The sequence below is a fragment of the Cibotium barometz genome, chromosome 46, assembly GCF_041138505.1.
Source record: "Cibotium barometz isolate CiBa-2024 chromosome 46, ASM4113850v1, whole genome shotgun sequence".
NCBI lineage: Eukaryota > Viridiplantae > Streptophyta > Polypodiopsida > Cyatheales > Cibotiaceae > Cibotium > Cibotium barometz.
Window position 1 is genome coordinate 21,295,278 of NC_141091.1, and position 20,259 is coordinate 21,315,536.

A 20,259-nucleotide genomic window follows, 5' to 3' on the forward strand; every position below is an offset into this window, starting at 1 on the left:
GCATCCTTTACATAAATCAAGTACGCGGAAAGATGCTTTTTCATTACTGATGAAATCGCCGAAGCGGATACAATAGGAACAGATTCCCCTTTGAGTTTTACATCCAATACATGTTCTTTCCCTCTATGAGTCACAGTGATTTTCCTATTGGAAGTATCCACCACCGCATGTACCCTGTGGCACTATGGCATCCCCAACAAAACATCACAGCCATCCAAAGGCATGATGAAGAACTCTTCGCTGTCCACATAACCCTGCAAATGAAGCCGAAGCTTCCCAATGATAGGAGTAACGGGCTCTGCATACCCTGGATAAGCCATATTAGCCTCATGTAACGGCCCCATCTCCTCTGCGCGAATCCCCAATCGGCCAGCCAAATCTGGTGAAATGAAGTTGGCTCTAGCACCTGTGTCAAAGAAGATCAAGGCATTCTGATCTCTCACTTTGCCCCATGCCCTGCACAACTCTGTAGCTTCACCACCTGGCTGTTCCCCCACAAGATCAGGAACTAAGCCTGCAGAAGGTTTTGGTTTCTTTGACTTGGGCTCTCCTTTATTGTCAGAGTCCTTTTGGGACTTTCTCTTGGGACAATTGAATGACATATGTCCCTCTTCTGTACAGTAAAAACATTTCCGAGCATCTCTCAAAGCCTGTCTTTCCTCAGAAGTTCTCTTGGGCATTGGCAACTTCTTATACCGCGTCTCTGAAGACCCTTTAGCATCACGTGAAGCATGCCCAGATTTTTCAGCTTTCTTGCTCGAGTTCTTACTGCCTTTAAACCCAGATGAACCTCCAGTGAGTAACGCATTAGCTGTCATAGCATTTTCAATCATCTGTGACATGTTCGTTACTCTTGTCTTGATACAATAATCTCGCACCTCTTTGGGCAGCCCACAACAATACTTCTCTACCTGTTCAAACAATGGCACCGCACGATAAGAAGTCACTGGGAGTAGAGCTTCCCAAAACTTCTTGTTATAGTCCTCCAAATTCTCACACTTTGAAGCATCCAACTTGTGCCATGCAGTCATAACATCCACCTCAAATGTAGATGTGAGCCATACGGAAGAGAGAACCTGTTTAAATTGGACCCATGTAGTGGGTGCTATGCCCTGCAAAAGAAGAGTAGACCACCACTGCAAAGCATTGCCCTTGAGAAAAGTGGCAACTTTCCTCACCTTAGAGGACTCTGTGTAATTCCCACCAGAAAAAGCAACATCAAACTGCTGTAAAAAGGTAAGTGCTTTCAATTTATCTTTGGCCCCACTGAATGTATCAAACTTCACTGCAGCTCCCCCTTCCTTGTAATCCTTCGCCTTTCCCATAGGCGTTAGATTATCATATGGAAGTGGTTTCGCAAGATTGCTGCCCCCAACATTCATACCCATCATTGGGTCAACATTTCCCATTCCCACACCAGGCATACCATACATCCCAGCCATGTTTCCAAACATTCCATTATGCATACCTGGCTGCATGCCACCATACATATTGCCTTGCATTCCAGGTTGCATGCCTCCAAACATATTTCCTTGCATACCGGACTGCATACCACCATACATATTCCCCTGCATACTAGGCTGAAAATTAGCTCCAAAAGGCCCTGGCATACCCATGCCTCCCTGAGGATAACCCCCAGTTATAGATTGGAACACCGAGCCACCACCAAAATAACCTGGATGCATATTCTGCTGAGGAATAGGTGGCTATCCATAAAAGGAACTCTGTGGGTTAGCACCAAAAGCATGCTGCATGTTCGGAAACTATCCAAAAGATGGATCCTGTGGGGTGGCACCACTATGACCCTGAGGAAGATTCTTAGAACGAACCTTCTTCTTCTTTTTCTCGGGCTCTGTGCGGGATCTCATAAATTCAGCAAATCTCTCACTCTGTGTGAGCTGCATAAATACATCCATAACACCAGCCAAACGATCTTTGAACCGAGCATCATCATCCTCTTTACCAAGCACATCTTCTGGCTGTGTTACATTCTCATAATGCTCATCATCTGCAGCATGTTCTCCTGCATGAATATCGTTAGATACATCTCTCTCAGGAGAAGTCTCTTGCTCTTCTTCTTCATGATAGAAGTACTCATCCTCTGTATCAGACATGTTTGCTGAATTTTTCAGCGATGGCTTTCTTCAAAGCAACCACGAGCTCACCCCCTTCAGAAAGTTGATGATTGGTCCCGGGGACGGAACCTTGAAACCGGCCTCTGATAGAAACCAGAGTGCGGTAGACTAGCAGTCACCCGTCCACTTGTAGTCTAGATATGAAAACAAAAAAGATTGGGGCTAGAGTGCCCAAATCTGAAAACAAAGCGACACCTGTTGGCCCCAAAGCTTGGCGCCCCTTGCGGTATTTCTTTATTCAATTCCAAAAAGTATGAAAGGCTGAGTACAACCAAAAATCAACCAAGAGATTACACCTGTATGTCCAATCTGACGGCCCACAATCCCTCTCAGCACAGAGGATCCATGCACACAGATCTGTGTTTCAAAACAACACATTGTGCCTCCCTCTGATCAGCCAAGACCACTAAGCAGGGCAGCCATGAGCATACATCTAGCATGACTCAAGCACATGATTCAACATCTCAGCTCATACATACACGTACTGTTCAACCTCTGTCTCAACCCTTGTCAATCTGCCATACCCCTCCTCTCACAAGGGGCCAGATAGCTCAAATCTGCAACAGACATCAAGCAGTAGAAAGAGAGATAGATGAACAGATGCGGAGCTTACCAAAATCAGCCCGTGTATTTGCACTGGAGAAGATAACGGTACCAATCTGTACTTGCAGGCACTTGTTTCCACAACCCTGCTTCACACACATGTACGTACTTGTCTGTACCCTCCTCCTTGCATCCAACTATATGCTGTACTTGACTGTACAGATCTGAAAAACAGCCCTGTACCGGTCTGTACTGCCTCGGGATACGTGCCAGAAGCTATCCTTGCATACGCCGCCTGCAGCCAGCACCTGTACACTCGCCTGAACCTGTGCAGCCAGATTTGTCCAGCGCCTGTCCAACGCCGCCAGCAACAGTACTGCTGTACCTGGACTGTCCGTACACTGTACGACAGTCGTATAGTGCTGTACCTGCAGTGTACTTGTCTGCACAGCCTGTACCAGCAACTACAGCCTGTCCAGAACCTCTACGCAACCTGTCCAGCAGAGAGATAGGCCCGCAGCAGCTCCTGTGCGTAGCCTGTACCAGGAGAGAACCTGCAGCCTGTCCGTACAAGGCTGTACGGCTGGTTTGCACAGAGAAAACAGCAGCAGAATCCCCAACCAGCAGTCGACTCCTTCTCCTCAACTTTTCCACGCTTCCCAACACTCTTTTGCTCCACGATTCTCTTTTTCCCAAAAAGAAGAGAGAGAGGGAGGAGAGAGAAGCACACACTCCAAAAGTGGAGTGGCCCCCTCTCCATAATAATCCTAGGGCCCCCCACTTTAATTATTATTAAAGTTCCCTAGGGGCCACTAAGGCCTAGGGGCAACTTTAAATAAAACATTAGAATTCTAATGTTCTAGTTCCCCCCTTCACACCTAGGGATGTCCACACATCTTTAACTCTGTCCGGGCACCCCCCATGTGAATCATTCAATATTCTGACTCAGCAATCACCATGCCCACACTTGTGCTGTTCCATTTTCACAGGGCCATGACAGGGATTAACGGATGCACATGACAAGACAGATTGACAATTTCATGTTTAAAGCAACGGAATGCTTGTGGAAAACCAAAGCGGATAGAAAAGGGTTGTTTTTGTTAAGGCAAGACCTTGTATGTTCGCCCAAAATGCATGGTATGCTCAATGTTCTTAACATTCATTATCATATATTGGCAAGGAAAGCCAATCTTCTACCTGCATTTCTAGAGCAAGTCAAGCCATGGGTACGCATGCTGGGAGCTTTGTGCACTAACATGTAAACAAATTCATATGGACATTGGATCATCGATTCTGATGATATAATCTTTGGGCATTTCCATGGTCGTATTCCAAGCTCTCCATATTCAACAACTCTCATTCGAGATTGGCAAGCTATATTGTGCCACCTAAAATGGTCTGGTAGGCCTCCAAATCAAGGAATCTCACTATTGTTGCAGAGTATTCATTGGAGTAGGGTGTTTGATCCACTGCTTGCTCTGTCTCAACCAAGAAAGACGTATAATCTTTCTACATTGGTGTCACGTGCACAGCCATCAGGTGTACAAGTGGCATGGCATCATCAAGTATTAATCAGGACATTTAAGCATTATTCAGGCATTTTCAGCATATGCAAACATCTGTTTGGGACTGTTTTCAGTACCAACATCAGTACATTAGTCATCTTCAGCACATAAAGGCATTTAGAACATTTATGGCATGTAGTCGGGGCTGTTATGATCAGCCGACAGCACCTCTACAGCAGCCAACAGCATTTATGGCATTTCTTGTAGGTCGTGAGCATCGAGGAGCTGGCCGACCAGCATCATTCACACATATATATAGAAGCGCATCATTTCAGGTCATTTATCTCAGATCAGTATCTCATAGATTATCATCTCCTCAGCGTTTCCTTCTTAGGAAACAAGGAGAGCATCAGTTCGTCATCTTCCATCAGCGTATTCAGCATAAAGACAGCATCAGATCTCAGCTTCTCTTCAGCGTTTCCTTCCCAGGAGACAAGGGAAGTCAACGGGACAGCAGTTCACTCAGCATATATAGTCATCATAGGCAGCATATTCAGTCCATGATCTCATTTCTCCTCAGCGTTTCTCATCCATGGAGCAAGGGAGAAGCGTTGTTGGAGTTCCCTTTTCCGCCTTTACCTTTGCCCTTGTCAAAGGCAACAAAAGCAGACTCCGACTTGCCTTTTCCGCGAAGCATGCACTTATCATGGAGATAACTTACGACGTCCTCAAAAGGAGGGAGAGGATCACGGAAATAAATATTATCCCTAAAAGAATCAAAGGAAGCAAGCAATTTACCAAGAAGTTTATGAATGGGATTGTTGATGGTGCTCCCGTAGTACTCCTCAAGCTGCAGCTTGATAAGGGTGAACTCTCCAATCTTCCCAAGTATAAAAGAAGCATGAGTCTCTCTTGAGCATCAAGTTGAAGAAGAACCTCTTTATCGTGTGGCCATCTTCGTTGAAGCGTGGAAATCATCTTCTCCATCATCATCTATGAACCAAATCATGGAGTTTTTCATCGCTGCCCACTAATTCACAGTGCCTCCATCAACCGCAATGTCACGTCATCATCTATCCGTACAACTATACAGATCCGTACACTTGTACAAACATGTTCAAAACCGTACGTACAAAAAAACTCAAAAACCCGAAAATTACTCCAAAAATCCTAAAAATTGCTTTTTGGAGGTTTTTATCACCCTAAAACCATTAAAACAGGTTTCATATCAATTTTTCTTGCCAGAAAGAGCTCTTCCATGGTTTTCTTCATCGACAAGGCTGTAAGAGTTGTGGAGATTACTCATGGGATTTTCTTGGACTTGGATATGAACTTGGACGTGGACTTGGACTTGGATTTGGACTTGGACTTGGACGTGGATATGAACTTGGACCTGGATTTGGATTTGGATTCATTGGATTTGGTATTAGCCCAGTGAGAGATACTTGTGGGTCATCCCCGTGGTGTGCTCGGCATCAGAGATCTTGTGCCTCGACATCGACATCGACTTGGATATCCTACATCGGCATATCTGTTTGTTTTGTATTCATTGATTTTATTGATCCTGGCCAACGTGCCCGTAGATTGTTCCTGAATAAATTCCTGAAAGGGGATGGGGCCTATTCCCCGCTCAGTGTGGTGTATTGTGCAAGATCCCTATTCCCTTCTCTCTCTCCCCTCTCTCTCTATATCTTTATCTCTTAGACACGTGGTTGAGTCTATCAGTGCACGCCCCCCTCGGCTTACAGTTTCTGAACTGAGTAGTAGCTGCCGGACTTAAGACAACTATCAATGTATATTTTGTTTTTCTTAATGAGACGATAGTTTCACTAAAAAAAAAGTGTGTGTGTGTGTGCGCTTTGGGAGGGGGGGGGGGTATTGGAGGAAGCTGCAAGTAATGATACTTTCACACATGATGCAAAGTAAGCAATCAGTGCCACATGAGATTATCTTGGTTGAGTTTGGAGTCTCCCACTTAGTGATAGATGCACTATTTCAGACCATCATTTGCATACATCATGTGTACACATTGGATCTAGACTACTTCTCGCGGCTGGCCCTTTAGTCCTCTATGCAGCTTACGAGAGGGACACAGCATAGCAAACCTGAAGCAACCAACCAAAGGAGAAGAGCATTCTCCCCCTTCTTTATGTTTCTTGACTCTCATTTCCCATGTGGAGCTAAGTTTGTACTTAGCCATTATGGTTGTTTTTCTTGGTAACTAATAGAAAGATCCTTTTTCCAAAAAAAAAAATGACTAACAGCATGATCCCTCTATCTATCTTTTTCACATAAAGTGAAAAATCCGCATTAGATGTCTGAAATCCAATAGTAACAAGATACTCCCTGATCTTGTTTAACCTTGTTGTGGGTGCCTACTTCAAGCCATACAAATGTAAAGACCAACCCTTCTTTGCAGCCATAGCAATGACGGCTCTCACGATTGTCGTTCTCGTCATGTCTCCTCATAGTCAATGACATATGTCTATGCATAATCCTTGGCAGCCAGTCTTATCTTATATCTCTTGTTTACAGATCCATCTGAGTCATTGTCAAATCCCCATAGGATCTCCTCGTAGAACGCTCCTGGTGCAAGACTCGAAACCTGCAAAGAAACCAAACAAACGTGAAGGGGGTGCAGGCCTGACTCACCTCCCAACCTTGATAGCCGTGGGCAAGCCCACAAATCTTGGCTGTCCCCACCGAGCCACGAGCTGAGCTAACTAGATGGATGTACCGACCAATCTCTACCTCATGACGTCCCATACCGCCACGAAGCTACCCTTGCACGCCTCGAGACTGCTGCCGACCTCGGCTGTATGAAGCAGGTGTACGTCTACACTAGATCCAGGCTCCTGACCATAGAGCTCTCACAAAGACACGCGAGACTCTATATGACTAATGACTAACCTTGGCCACCCTTTTATAGGCTCTTGGCCGGTCATCGGGCGTCCACACTTGGATGCCCGCCCGTCAATACTTGGGTGCCCGCCCGTTAGTCTATCCCTAACTCAGCTCACCAATCAGCCTGCCTGGCTCCAAGCTTCCTGAAACCGGCCTCTGATAGAAACCAGAGTGCGGTAGACTAGCAGTCACCCGTCCACTTGTAGTCTAGATATGAAAACAGAAAAGATTGGGGCTAGAGTGCCCAAATCTGAAAACAAGGCGACACCTGTTGGCCCCAAAGCTTGGCGCCCCTTGCGGTATTTCTTTATTCAATTCCAAAAATATGAATGGCTGAGTACAACAAAAATCAGCCAAGAGATTACACCTGTATGTCCAATCTGACGGCCCGCAATCCCTCTTAGCACAGAGGATCTATGCACACAGATCTGTGTCTCAAAATAACACACTGTGCCTCCCTCTGATCAGCCAAGACCACTAAGCAGGGCAGCCATGAGCATACATCTGGCATAACTCAATGATTCAACATCTCAGCTCATACATACATGTACTGTTCAACCTCTGTCTCAACCCTTGTCAATCTGCCATACCCCTCCTCTCACAAGGGGCCAGATAACTCAAATCTGCAACAGACATCAAGCAGTAGAAAGAGAGATAGATGAACAGATGCGGAGCTTACCAAAATCAGCTCGTGAATCAGCACTGGAGGAAGCAACGGTACCAATCTGTACTTGCAGGCACTTGTTTCCACAACCCTGCTTCACACGCATGCACGTACTTGTCTGTACCACCCTCCTTGTGTTCACTTCTATGCTGTCTTTGACTATACAGATATGAAAAACAGCCCCGTACCCGTCTGTACTACCTCGGGATACGTGCCAGAAGCTATCCTTGCCTGCAAGCCAGCACTTGTACACACCTGTACCTGCGCAGCCAATAGTAGCCGCCTACTGATTTGCTGCTGGTTGCCTGCGCCGCCTGCAACAGTGTTGCCCAGCACCTGTACTTGCACCAGAACTGGCCGTACAGTGTACCTGCAAAAGTACAGAACTGTACTTGCAGTCGTACAGCCTGTACAGCCTGAATTCAGCAGCTGCAGCCGCCTGTCTCTGTCCCACAGCTCTGCGCCGTCTCTGTCCACAGCAGTACCTGCTGTCGTACAGCACTGTACGGCTGCTGCATAATAATCCTAGGGCCCCAAACTTTAAAAGTCCCTAGGGGCCACTAAGGCCTAGGGGCAACTTTAATAAACATTAAAAGTTTAATGTTCTAGTTCCCCCCTTCACACCTAGGGATGTCCACACATCTTTAACTCTGTCCGAGCACCCCCCATGTGAATCATCCAATATTCTGACTCTGCAACCACCATGCCCACACTTGTGCTGTTCCATTTTCACAGAGCCATGACATACCCCCCTCTTGAAAAATGGCAAGCGTCCTCGATTGCATTCTGGTGATACAGCAAAATATCCAAAGTGAAATATACAATATGGCAAGATCAGCGTCCCAATCTCTCTAAGCCATGCACATGTATCAACATTCACTGCAAAACAATGGCGTAGTAATAGTCCAAGTTGTATACCACTCTGAACCATACATATCCACAAAATCTCATGTGACTAGTACACATATATCATAGAAGTCCCATAAACAGATGTACTGTCAGCCTCAGTACCTTCGGGTGAGATAAAAATTGCACCAAGCGACCTCTAGATGTCATCTGAGCTTGTCTGTATCAAGGGAGTGGAGGTGCTACCCCCCTCTTGAGCATCAGGTAATGCTCCAGACCCATGCTCTGCTGAACCTGAATGAGCCACAATAAGAGTCGGCTCTAACTCAAAGGCATCGAGATAAAGCTGCAAAACCTGAGGTGAATCTGTTAAGTCACCTTCCTCCATCCACTTCGCATCCATCGGTGAATAGTTCTTGAACTTCACAAGACAGCGACGGGAAACTTTACCTCGTACCTTCCTTTCTTTATGTGTCAGAGCACAAGCAACAATGGGAAAAGTATCTTCCTTTGGTGGAGTTTGCATATAACAACACTGTACATACCTCGACAGGCAAGGCGCCTTTTGAGATTGTGGAAGGAGGGAAGAAGGTACCACCCATTTTGCATACAAAGGATAAGATCTTTGAGGCTGATCAGTATGTGGAGAGCTTGGATGAAGCTTATCGGAAAGTTAAGTTGGCCCTCCAGAAAACTCAGCAGAAGCAAAAGAAAGCCGCAGACCGTCACAGACGTGATTTACAGTTTGCATTGGGTGATTGGGTGCAACGGGACCTTGAAACCGGCCTCTGATAGAAACCAGAGTGCGGTAGACTAGCAGTCACCCGTCCACTTGTAGTCTAGATATGAAAACAGAAAAGATTGGGGCTAGAGTGCCCAAATCTGAAAACAAGGCGACACCTGTTGGCCCCAAAGCTTGGCGCCCCTTGCGGTATTTCTTTATTCAATTCCAAAAATATGAATGGCTGAGTACAACAAAAATCAGCCAAGAGATTACACCTGTATGTCCAATCTGACGGCCCACAATCCCTCTTAGCACAGAGGATCTATGCACACAGATCTGTGTCTCAAAATAACACACTGTGCCTCCCTCTGATTAGCCAAGACCACTAAGCAGGGCAGCCATAAGCATACATCTGGCATAACTCAAGTACATGATTCAACATCTCAGCTCATACATACATGTACTGTCCAAACTCTGTCTCAACCCTTGTCAATCTGCCATACCCCTCCTCTCACAAGGGGCCAGATAACTCAAATCTGCAAGACATCAAGCAGTAGAAAGAGAGATAGATGAACAGATGCAGAGCTTACCAAAATCAGCTCGTGAATCAGCACTGGAGGAAGCAACGGTACCAATCTGTACTTGCAGGCACTTGTTTCCACAACCCTGCTTCACACGCATGCACGTACTTGTCTGTACCCTCCTCCTTGTGTTCACTTCTATGCTGTCTTTGACTATACAAATCTGAAAAACAGCCCCGTACCCGTCTGTACTACCTCGAGATACGTGCCAGAAGCTATCCTTGCCTGCAGCCAGCACTTGTACACACCTGTACCTGCGCAGCCAGTAGTAGCCGCCTGCTGATTTGCTGCTTAAAATAAAATATGTCTCGGTCTTGAGCACTTCTAATAGATTCCTTCGCAACTTGTAACATTTCTTGCATATCTTGCAAAAAATGACGTGCTGCATCATGCTGAAGTCCTGAGAATCCCACTGTAACATGTGATCTAGGTTGAAAACCATACATAAGCATGAAAGGACTAAAACCTGTACTCGTATGCTTAGTACTATTATATGCAAATTCTAACATAGGAAGATAATCCTCCCATGAACTCTGTCTTTTGGATACATATGCTCGAAGCATATCCTCCAAAATTTGATTCACTCTTTCAGTCTGGCCATCAGATTGAGGATGATCTGAGGAACTCAAATTCAAAGTTGTTTCCAACTTCTCAAAAACAAGTTTCCAAAAATCACTCGTAAACTTAGAGTCCCTATCTCACTGACTATGTCCTGCGATAACCCGTACAGTCTAAACAATTGCTCAATAAACTGCCTTGCTAATTGCGTAACTGTAATGGTCTTCCGGGTCGGTAAAGATCTAGCCATTTTTATCAAGCGATCTACCACAACCCAAATAGAATCGTGGCCTTGATGTGTTCTTGGTAATCCGGAATAAAATCCATGGAAATACTTTCCCATTTATTACCTGGGATTTGCAAAGGATGCAACAACCCAGCCTGTCTAAAGCATTCAGCTTTATTTGCTTGACAAACTTGACACTTGAGAACATAATCTTCTACATACCCTTTCATCTTTGGCCAATAAAAAGTATGTTTCACTAACGATAATGTCCTGTGAACCCTAGGGTGTCCAGCAGAAGGGGCGTCGTGACACTCCTTAAGAATCTTGGACCTAATGTCCGGAATCTGTGGTACACAAATTTTGTCATTACGGAATAGTAAACCATTCCGAATCATCCATTGGCCTCCTGTAGCCTGAATGGTAGGCTGCTCAGTCATCGAGTCTTGGTCAATCAATGAGCTCCCGTCCTAGATCTTCTGCCAAAATGGACCAAAATAACTATCAGTCCTGCAAAACCCTCTCAATGACTGAAATAAGTCAGTAGAAATCTCGGTGAACCACAAAATATTCACCTCTCTAATTCGACTAAGCGCATCTGCGACACTATTCATGGACCCTTTTCTATAACATCTCAAAATCAAAATCTTGTACTAATTCAGCCCAACGAGCTTTCCTTTCTCTCAAATCATCCGCATCACACACATACTTGATTGACTGATGATCAGTCAATACCACAAACTTAGAGCCATATAAATAATGTCTCCAAACCTTGAGAGCGTGAATCACAGCATAAAGCTCCTTCTCAAGGGTTGGCCAACGAGATTAAGTGTCGTCTAGCTTTTTACTTTCAAAAGCAACATGTCTACCATCTTGAAATAGAGCAGCCCCGATGGCATAGTTACTGGTATCAGTTTCAAGAACATAAGGCCGACTAGGATCGGGTAATGCTAAGATAGGTGCTTCCTTGACTTTATCTTTCAAAAGTCTGAAGGCCATATCGAGATCGTTATTCCAAGTGATAGGCTGATTTGACTTACGTCCACGACCTTTCAACAAGTCGGTCATCAGTAGTGTGAGCTGAGAGTACCCCCGCACAGATTTCCGAAGAAAAACAACAAAACCGAGAAAAGAACGAAGTTGTTTCACTATTCGCGGTATAGGCCAGGCCAGAACCTTCTGAACTCAGTCATAGTCAATGCTCAATCCATCTCTAGTGATCTTGTGTCCCAAGTAAATGATGTTTGTCATGAAAAACTCACATTTACTTAATTTAGCATATAATCGATTCTGTCTTAAAATAGTTAAGACAATCGTGAGGTGTCTAACGTGATCCTCAAGAGTACGACTATATATCAAAATATCATCCAGGAACACAACCACAAATTTTCCCAAATGTTCACGAAAAAGATCGTTCATCATCTGCTCGAAAGTGGCTGGAGCATTGGTTAACCCAAAAGGTAATACGAGAAACTCGTAATGGCCATACCTAGTCCAAAAGGCGGTTCTTTCGACATGCCTTTCATGAATACGTATCTGGTGATAGCCAGTACATAAATCTATCTTCGTGAAATATTTCACTCCTGCTAAGCGGTCAATCAGGTCATCTAATCTAGGGAGAGGATAACGGTTCTTAATTGTCAGCTTGTTCAATCTCTTGTAATCTATACACATTCTCCAGGTGTTGTCCTTCTTTCTCCTAAGCAACACAGGTGTACCCCAAGGTGATTTACTTGGACGGATCAGGCCCATCCTCAAATAATTTTCGAGTTGTTTGGCCAACTCATCTTCCTCAGCTTGGCTCATCCTGTAAGGTGGAATACTAACAGGGTGAGCACCAGGGATCAGGTCAATACGATGATCTACTTCCCTTTCAGGTGGTAAGCCCGATGGCAGTTCCTTAGGAAATACATCTTAAAACGAATCAAGTATCTTCTGTAATTCTTTGCTTTCAAATACACTTAATTCCTTGACATCCATAGAAGATATGAGAAATGAAGAAAGTGGAATCAATATACAATGGAAAGCAGTATACAAAGAAGAATCCATTATATTGCCAAAATCAACTGTATTTACAAGAGGTCCCTGAGAGGGATGTATACAATCACCTAAGATACTATACTAGGTGTTCCTATGTTGACTAGACCAATCTATCTGGACTTGAAAAGTCTTAAACCACTCAATCCCTAATAACAAGTCTACATGTTCTAGGTGCATAATATAGCATTCCAGAGTATCTTTGTAGTCCTGAATCCGGATCGGTAGCATCTCCACCTTTCGATCCCATACTTGCCAACCCGCAGGTAGGTGTACCTCATAGGTATGATCGCTGGGCGTTGTATCAAGACCCAATTTCTACATAAGTTTGTAATTAACAAAATTGTGTGAGTTGCCAGGGTCTAGAAGAATGTGGATTCTATGGCCATTCACTTTTCCATAAACTCGGAGAAGATCATGCAAGCCAAAAACTTTAGAGTTGAACAGACAATCAGAACATGTACTAGGGCAAGAAAGTACAGTAACTGACGTACCTGTCAAAGACAACTGGTTAGCTGCCTTTGGCTTGGGTCCTACGTTGGTCTTTGCACCCTTTTACTTCAAGCACTCGTTACGCATGTGTCCTTTTTCTTCGCAGATGAAGCAACGTCCCTCCTCCTTGAGTTTCAAAGCCTTAAGGAGACGTTTCTTCTTCGCTGGTATCGAAGTTGAATTCTTCGGAGGTTGGTCCGAAGACTTTCCTTCAGTAGTCGTGCTAGCCATTGGTGCGGAGAACTTCCTTTTGTGCTTGTTCCCCTACTTGGTAACGGGTTTAGACTTGGAAGAGACCATTGTATCATCATAGATACGAGCGGAATGAATCGCCTCGTCCAAATTTTTGCATTTGTTGTTCTTAACCTGTAAACGGTATGAGTCGGGTAAACCGGCTACGAAGAAACCCAAAAGAGTTGTGGGATCCATCTTCGTAGCTTTCATCTGCAAGTCCCTAACTTTCTGGAGATAGACCTCATAAGTGAGGTTCTACGAGGTCATGGTCAAAGTAGTAAACCGGGCAACAACATCATAGTCATCCTCTTTCTTGAGGAATTCTCTCTTGAAGACGTCTTCGAACTGTGCCCAAGTCATTGGTTTAGGGTTGAGTTCTTTCCACCAAACCAAAGCTTTGCCTGAGAGGAAACCTGCTGCTAATTGGATCTTTTTCCCATCGTCATATGGATGGAACTGAAAATAGACTTGCCACTTATGTAGCCAAGTGTCCACTATCTCCTTCGTACGCTGCTTTTGCTCGCCCCCGAACTGTTCCAGAGTAATATTGGGGCCTAAAGGAGATGCCAAGGTATCCATACCCGAAAGAGTAGATAGAGTAGTGGTCAACAAAGAGATGGAGTTCTGTAAAGCCTGCATCTACACAGCAATTTGTGCTTGACATTCCGAGGAAGAAGCTTCGAGAGCAACTTTATACTCTTGGAAATCTGATTTTGACACATAATCGTCGAAAAGATCGGCATCGGTGGCTTCCGTAGCCAGCAGGTCTTCACGTTCGATAAAGGACTCCAACTCGGATTCTTGGGTCGACATCTTGAAGAGGACAAGAGGAGAGAAAATATTTATCTTGCACAAGGAGAGTGATAGAGAGCTTGAGAGCTTGAGGACTTGAGAGATGTGTGGCAAGAAGCCCGCTTAAGGGAAATATATAGGCTTCCCCAAAAGCTAACTTTAGCTTTTGCTTTTGTGTTTTTTTTTGGGGGGGGGGGCAATATATATATATATATATATATTCTGTTTTCTTTTTTTTTTTAAAGAAAAAAAAACACTTATAAAGCAATACTTGGGTTTTTAAAAACCCTTTTTTCCAAAGTGTGGATTTTTTTTTTAAACCCCCCTTAAGGTGTAGGTTTATAAAAAACCTTGGGTGCAGGTTCAAAACACAGAAAGCAAGGCATGGAGTTTTTTTTTTTTTATAAAGAAAAAAAAACACTTATAAAGCAATACTTGGGTTTTTAAAAACCCTTTTTTCCAAAGTGTGGGTTTTTTTTTTTACCCCCCTTAAGGTGTAGGTTTATAAAAAACCTTGGGTGCAGGTTCAAAACACAGAAAGCAAGGCGTGGAGTTTTTGTTTTTTTTTTTATAAAAACAAAAGCTAAAATTATCGAAAACTATGCCACCCGTCGAATGCTTTTTTGCGATTTCCTGCAGCACGTAGTGCTGCCGACCTGCCACCCGTCCGCCCACTCGTCAGCGCTGCCGCTTGCACATGAACTGGCCGCCTCCATACAGCTGTCACCAGCGTACAACTCTGCGCGCCTGCTGCGAATACAACTGGCCGCCATCGCATAAACTTGCACGCCTGCGCCTACTACGAGTACAACGGACCGCCGGGGCTTTTATGCACCTACTTGGCTGCGAGTACCAACCCGCTAGCGAGACTGTCTGTGTGTACCACCTGCCCTGGCACTGCACAAAAGCTTTAGGGCTGCGCTACAACACCCTGACGTCACTTCTCTCTCTCTCTCTCTCTCTCTCTCTCTCTCTCTCTCTCTCTCTCTTTTTTACGAACAACAGCCGACAAGCTTTTTCTTTCTCTCTCTCTCTCTCTCGTAACTGTTCATACAGTTGCCAAACACATATTTCCTCTTCTTTGCAAAGCAAACAACCCTTTCTAGACCACAATCTTCTTCACGGGTTCCTACGATGAAAAAGCAACATGCTGAAATTGAAAAACAACAGTATGCACAGAAAAAAAAAACAGCAAGCTTCTCGAACTCATACCTTTTCTTCGACCTCTTCTTCTCTACCTACCGACTTGCTCGTTCACGAGGCTTACTCTGATACCACTGTCAAATCCCCATAGGATCTCCTCGTAGAACGCTCCTGGTGCAACACTCGAAACCTGCAAAGAAACCAAACAAACGTGAAGGGGGTGCAGGCCTGACTCACCTCCCAACCTTGATAGCCGTGGGTAAGCCCACAAATCTTGGCTGTCCCCACCGAGCCAAGAGCTGAGCTAACTAGATGGACGTACCGACCAATCTCTACCTCATGACCTCCCATACCGCCACGAAGCTACCCTTGCGGGCCTCGAGACTGCTGCTGCCGACCTCGGCTACATGAAACAGGTGCACGTCTGCACTAGATCCAGGCTCCTGACCATAGAGCTCTCACAAAGACACGCGAGACTCTCTATGACTAATAACTAACCTTGGCCACCCTTTTATAGGCTCTTGGCCGATCATCAGGCGTCCACACTTGCCCGTCCATGCTTGGGTGCCGGCCCGTTAGTCTATCCCTAACTTAGCTCACCAAATAGCCTGCCTAGCTCCAAGCTTCCCCAACCTCAAAGCTAGTCTTGTGTGCGTGTAGCACACGGAAACACACTAATTCCTATATCATTTGGATCCAATGTTGCCATCTCCTTATCCATGGCATCTTTTCATTTTTTATTTCCAAGTGCTCAAAACAAGTGGACTCTATCTCTTATATTGCATTAACCATGTAAGCATAGTGATGAGTCATATATTCATTAATCTCAACCTATCAACAAGGTATCTAACCCGAGTAGAGTTACCAGGTGTCCTCAAGACAGCCCTGGTTCTCCATACACCAAGAGTAACCACTAACAGAATGCCAAGCTCCTCATCAATGCTTTGGGTTGTATATATCACCATTTGGCCACCCAACTGGTCCACCTTTGCTTTCTAATTATGTGTATACATTGGTCATGGACTGGAGTCCATGGTTGCTATGCAAGGGATTAATGCCAGTCACGTGATACTGTGGATTTGGCTTTCCGCTGGGACTTGTGCCTATGTATACATGCTCAGAAATGCTTGGAGGATTGCTGTTCCACTGGGTCTGGTACCTCGTATACTTGCCTGGAACACGTCTATTTTGGTTTAGTCTTATAAATAGGCACCGTCCATACCAATGTTGCATTGCATTGCATCTTTATGTGCTTGCTTGCGAATTCAATTTGCATGTTGTTTTCATGCTTGCTTAACCACTATGTAGTTCCGGGTAAGGAGACGCCTGCCCGTGAACCATGCGTATGAAACTATCTGTTAACATGATGATGTGGCATGTGATAGGTGGTAAGTATTGGTCATAACTCAACCTTAGGATCTAGCATTAATTTATAAGTGAGTGTGTCCATTATATCACAACCTGTCAACAGGGTATCTAACCCGAGTAGACCTGCATACACTTGGATCACTACCAGGTGTCCTCAAAACAACCTTGGTTCTCCGTGCACCAAGAGTAACCACTAAAGGAATGCCAAACTCCTCATCAAGGCTCTGCTCGAGCCAATAGAGTCACCATCCACATAAAAGTGACGTGCTGACATATCACGGACAAAAGGTTGATCTACCGTTTCCTTCCCTTTGCGTGATACATGTGTACTAGCACCTGTAGTACCAAAAGATGATGCATAAACATTCCTTATGTAACATGCCTTCATAAGGATTGTAGCACGGGTACTTCGCTAATCTTCAAGAAAACAACTTCTTCATGTGTAAAACCTTGAGAAAAATCTGAAAGTAAACAAAAGAGAGTAGAGTAGAGAGAGAAGAAACCACTCTAGGGGTCAGAATAGCCTTGGGCCAACTCCCCCTGTTGCATCCGCGGAAGCCTTGCTTTACTAATCCACAGCCCTAAGCTTGATTAAGAACACTAATGCTGAGTAACACATGATTGAGACAGAGGAGAGAGAAGAAGAGAGAGATTGGGTGTCAGGGTTTCTTTTATTCATATAGTACAAAAAGGTTGCATGAATGCACATGTGTGGGCCTTGGTCAGCCTTGACCCCTAGCCCTTCTACATATCTTCTACTAATGAATGCAACTGATGACTAAAGAACGAACTTGATGAATGCTGAATTCTTTCTAATGCTTGTATATTTGATTGGGATGCAGTCGGCCAGCAGCATGCTGCTGCCGGCTTGCTATATGGACAAAAACCCTGAATATTCACTGATAAATGCTGCGCTGACCCACACCTACTGCCTACTACCTAGCTTCTAGCCGCCTTCTGTACAGGGTCTACTGCCAGCCGACAAAGTGCTGGCTGCCAGCCGACAGCCCCCCTGTACCTTCCTAAGATGCTGTTGATGTTAATGTTGATGATGATGATGATAATGATGCTGTAGATAATGCTGATGTTGCTACTGATGACGATGGTACTGATGCTTATGCTGATTACCTAACTGCTATCTTAATCAGGGATTAAGATGTTCACGCTGAAGATTAAGCCATGGCACGGGCATGCATGTGGCATTCCCTTCTGCTAAACTTGATGACGGGTTGGACACTCTGTCATCCTTCCTTCCTAGACTACTAACTGACTTTAACTTACTGCTACTACTGACTTGGACTTTCTCAAGGTTGACCATGGTTTGCCGCCACCATCTCGCCACCCAAGGAAAGCTGCGCTGTGCTGCAGTAAAGACGCTTCTTGCGAATGATTGTGGAAGGAAGTGACCTACTGCTCAGAGCAGATTTCGATGCTCACATGAAAGCCAACATAGAAGACCAAATTTCCCCTAGAATCCACTTATAGCCTACCTCGGCTTCCCAAGTAGGAGTGCAAATCCTGCTCACCCTGAATCTGCAGGACTTGTTCCAGTTGATCCTCGCCCCCTAGCCTAAGCAAAACTCCTGAATTTCTGCAAGCACTAATGTCTCTCTCCAATAATGTTGCACTATTATAGTTTCTTAGGAAAGCATACCCTCATGAGCCTCTATGCGCATCAAAGTCCCTTGTGATGGAATAATAAAGCATAACCATTTGTTCTTGCATTCAAAAGAACAACTTGGTTCATAGTACCCCTAGTTCCAATATCTAAGGTTTAAAAATCATGCTTCTAAATAGTATTGACTGATATGTGGTTTTGAGTGGTAATTTCTTTGTACCTTCTGAAGCCTATTCTCATCTTGTTGGATATGAATCTGGGTAGTCCGATGCTTTGTCCAACCAGCCTTGTACCCACCCATTTTCTTTTTTGAATCAAATTCTTGAATGTCTAAGTCACAAATTGTAGCTTCCAAATCATGTAACCTTTTGGTCTCCGCCTCAACCAGCCCCGTATACTTGTTTGCTTCCTCCAGTAGATGAGCCATCTGCTGGCGATAATCCTGGTAAAAAAATCCAAGTTACCATATCAAATTCCCGGAGCAAAATTAGCAGTCTTATACTTGAGATGAAAAATATGCATGTATACCTTTATCACATATGTATCAACCATCTCTTGTAGTGCATAATTGTCAGACTTCAAATTGTCCAGCAATGCTTGTTGACGCCTCATCAAGCCTTCGGTGTCTATGTGATAATATCTCTTATTTCTTTCCATCTTCCTGTAAGTTTGGTGGACGGCCTGCAGCTGCTTTCGCAAAACATAACACAAGTAGCTGATGAGTGAGGATGTATAAGAAGTGCTTTTCCTTTAGAGACAAAGCAATCATTAGAGTAGTTCACTGTTTAAGTACTATTTTTGTTATTTAATTGCTCATTAGTATGAAATCTCGCAGATTTTTCAAAATACAAGATAACATAATGATCTCTTGAAAGTGTGCTTGAAGAGTTTTCAAAAAGCATCATTGATTAGTTGAAAGTTTGCATTGAGACGATGATACATGTATCAACAATAACACCATAGGGGTTGCTCTAAATATGCGCATGTATACATACATACTTACAGACTTTATACATACATCCAATCATCCATAGAGCCATAGATTTTGATAATTATGTACAGTTGAGACAAAGGAACAAATTTAATTCAACAAAAAGAAAATTTTAGACTTACCTTGGCTGCATTTTTGTGCTGCTGTTGTTGGGTAGCATCCAAGGGGGTTTCATCCTCAAAGGATTCCATAAGATGAAGGTCCTCTTTCATCTCTGTGTAGCTCATCCCAAAAATAAAATATTCGAAAATGGGTAAATAATGAAATTACTAAGGGCACGCCTGAACACCAACCCTAATCGCTGTATATTTTAATGCCCCCGATTTTGATTTTTTTCACTGAAGGCGAGCATCTGCGCGAACGACTGTGCGATCATTTCGAAGGAACGAGGAGGCGTTTTTTTTTCAGTGGAAATTCCCGATTTACTACAAAGCGAGGAGGCGTTTTAAATCACACCATCTTTTTTCATGCAGTACATTTCCACGCTTTTTTTAAATTGGGGGAGCCCTACCATTCATAAAGGAGACTAAAGGGCGGGGGGGGTACACACTAGAACAGGCACCATTATCCCACACAAAAATCCAATCTCGCAATCTAGCTCATGCCCAATTATATTGTGTTGCTTCTCACCCAATTGTAGCTCACGCCTAGGTATGGTACTTCCCAATTCGACATGTTCAGAGAACTGTTGTTCCACTTAACATCAAGCGTGTACCCCTGTTACTTACTTATGAAAACTCCACAAGGAATTTACTTGAAGAGCATGTGCATCCGCACACATCCTCATGATCTCCTTTCCTATGGCTCGCAAGAGCATAAGGTCTACTTGTCAATGCTAACATGTCTATGGGCGCCCAAGATCTTCCAAAGGCATCTAAGCTATACACACTCCAGAGTCACT

The 20,259-nt window shown here is 44.3% G+C and overlaps 1 protein-coding gene across 1 annotated transcript in view; it reads right to left on the reverse strand.

The window, feature by feature from the left end:
• The window catches only part of LOC147611984 (outer dynein arm protein 1-like), a 38,863-nt gene extending 19,064 nt beyond the window's left edge, over positions 1-19,799 (reverse strand). The window contains exons 1-3 of the mRNA XM_086783833.1: positions 19,481-19,799; positions 18,896-19,054; positions 18,588-18,809 (exon numbers count right to left, since the gene is read on the reverse strand). Of these exons, the coding sequence (XP_086639959.1) occupies positions 18,588-18,809; positions 18,896-19,054; positions 19,481-19,585 (486 nt within the window). The 5' untranslated portion in view covers positions 19,586-19,799. The remainder of the gene's footprint in view (positions 1-18,587; positions 18,810-18,895; positions 19,055-19,480) is intronic.
• Between the last annotated feature and the right edge of the window lie 460 nt (positions 19,800-20,259).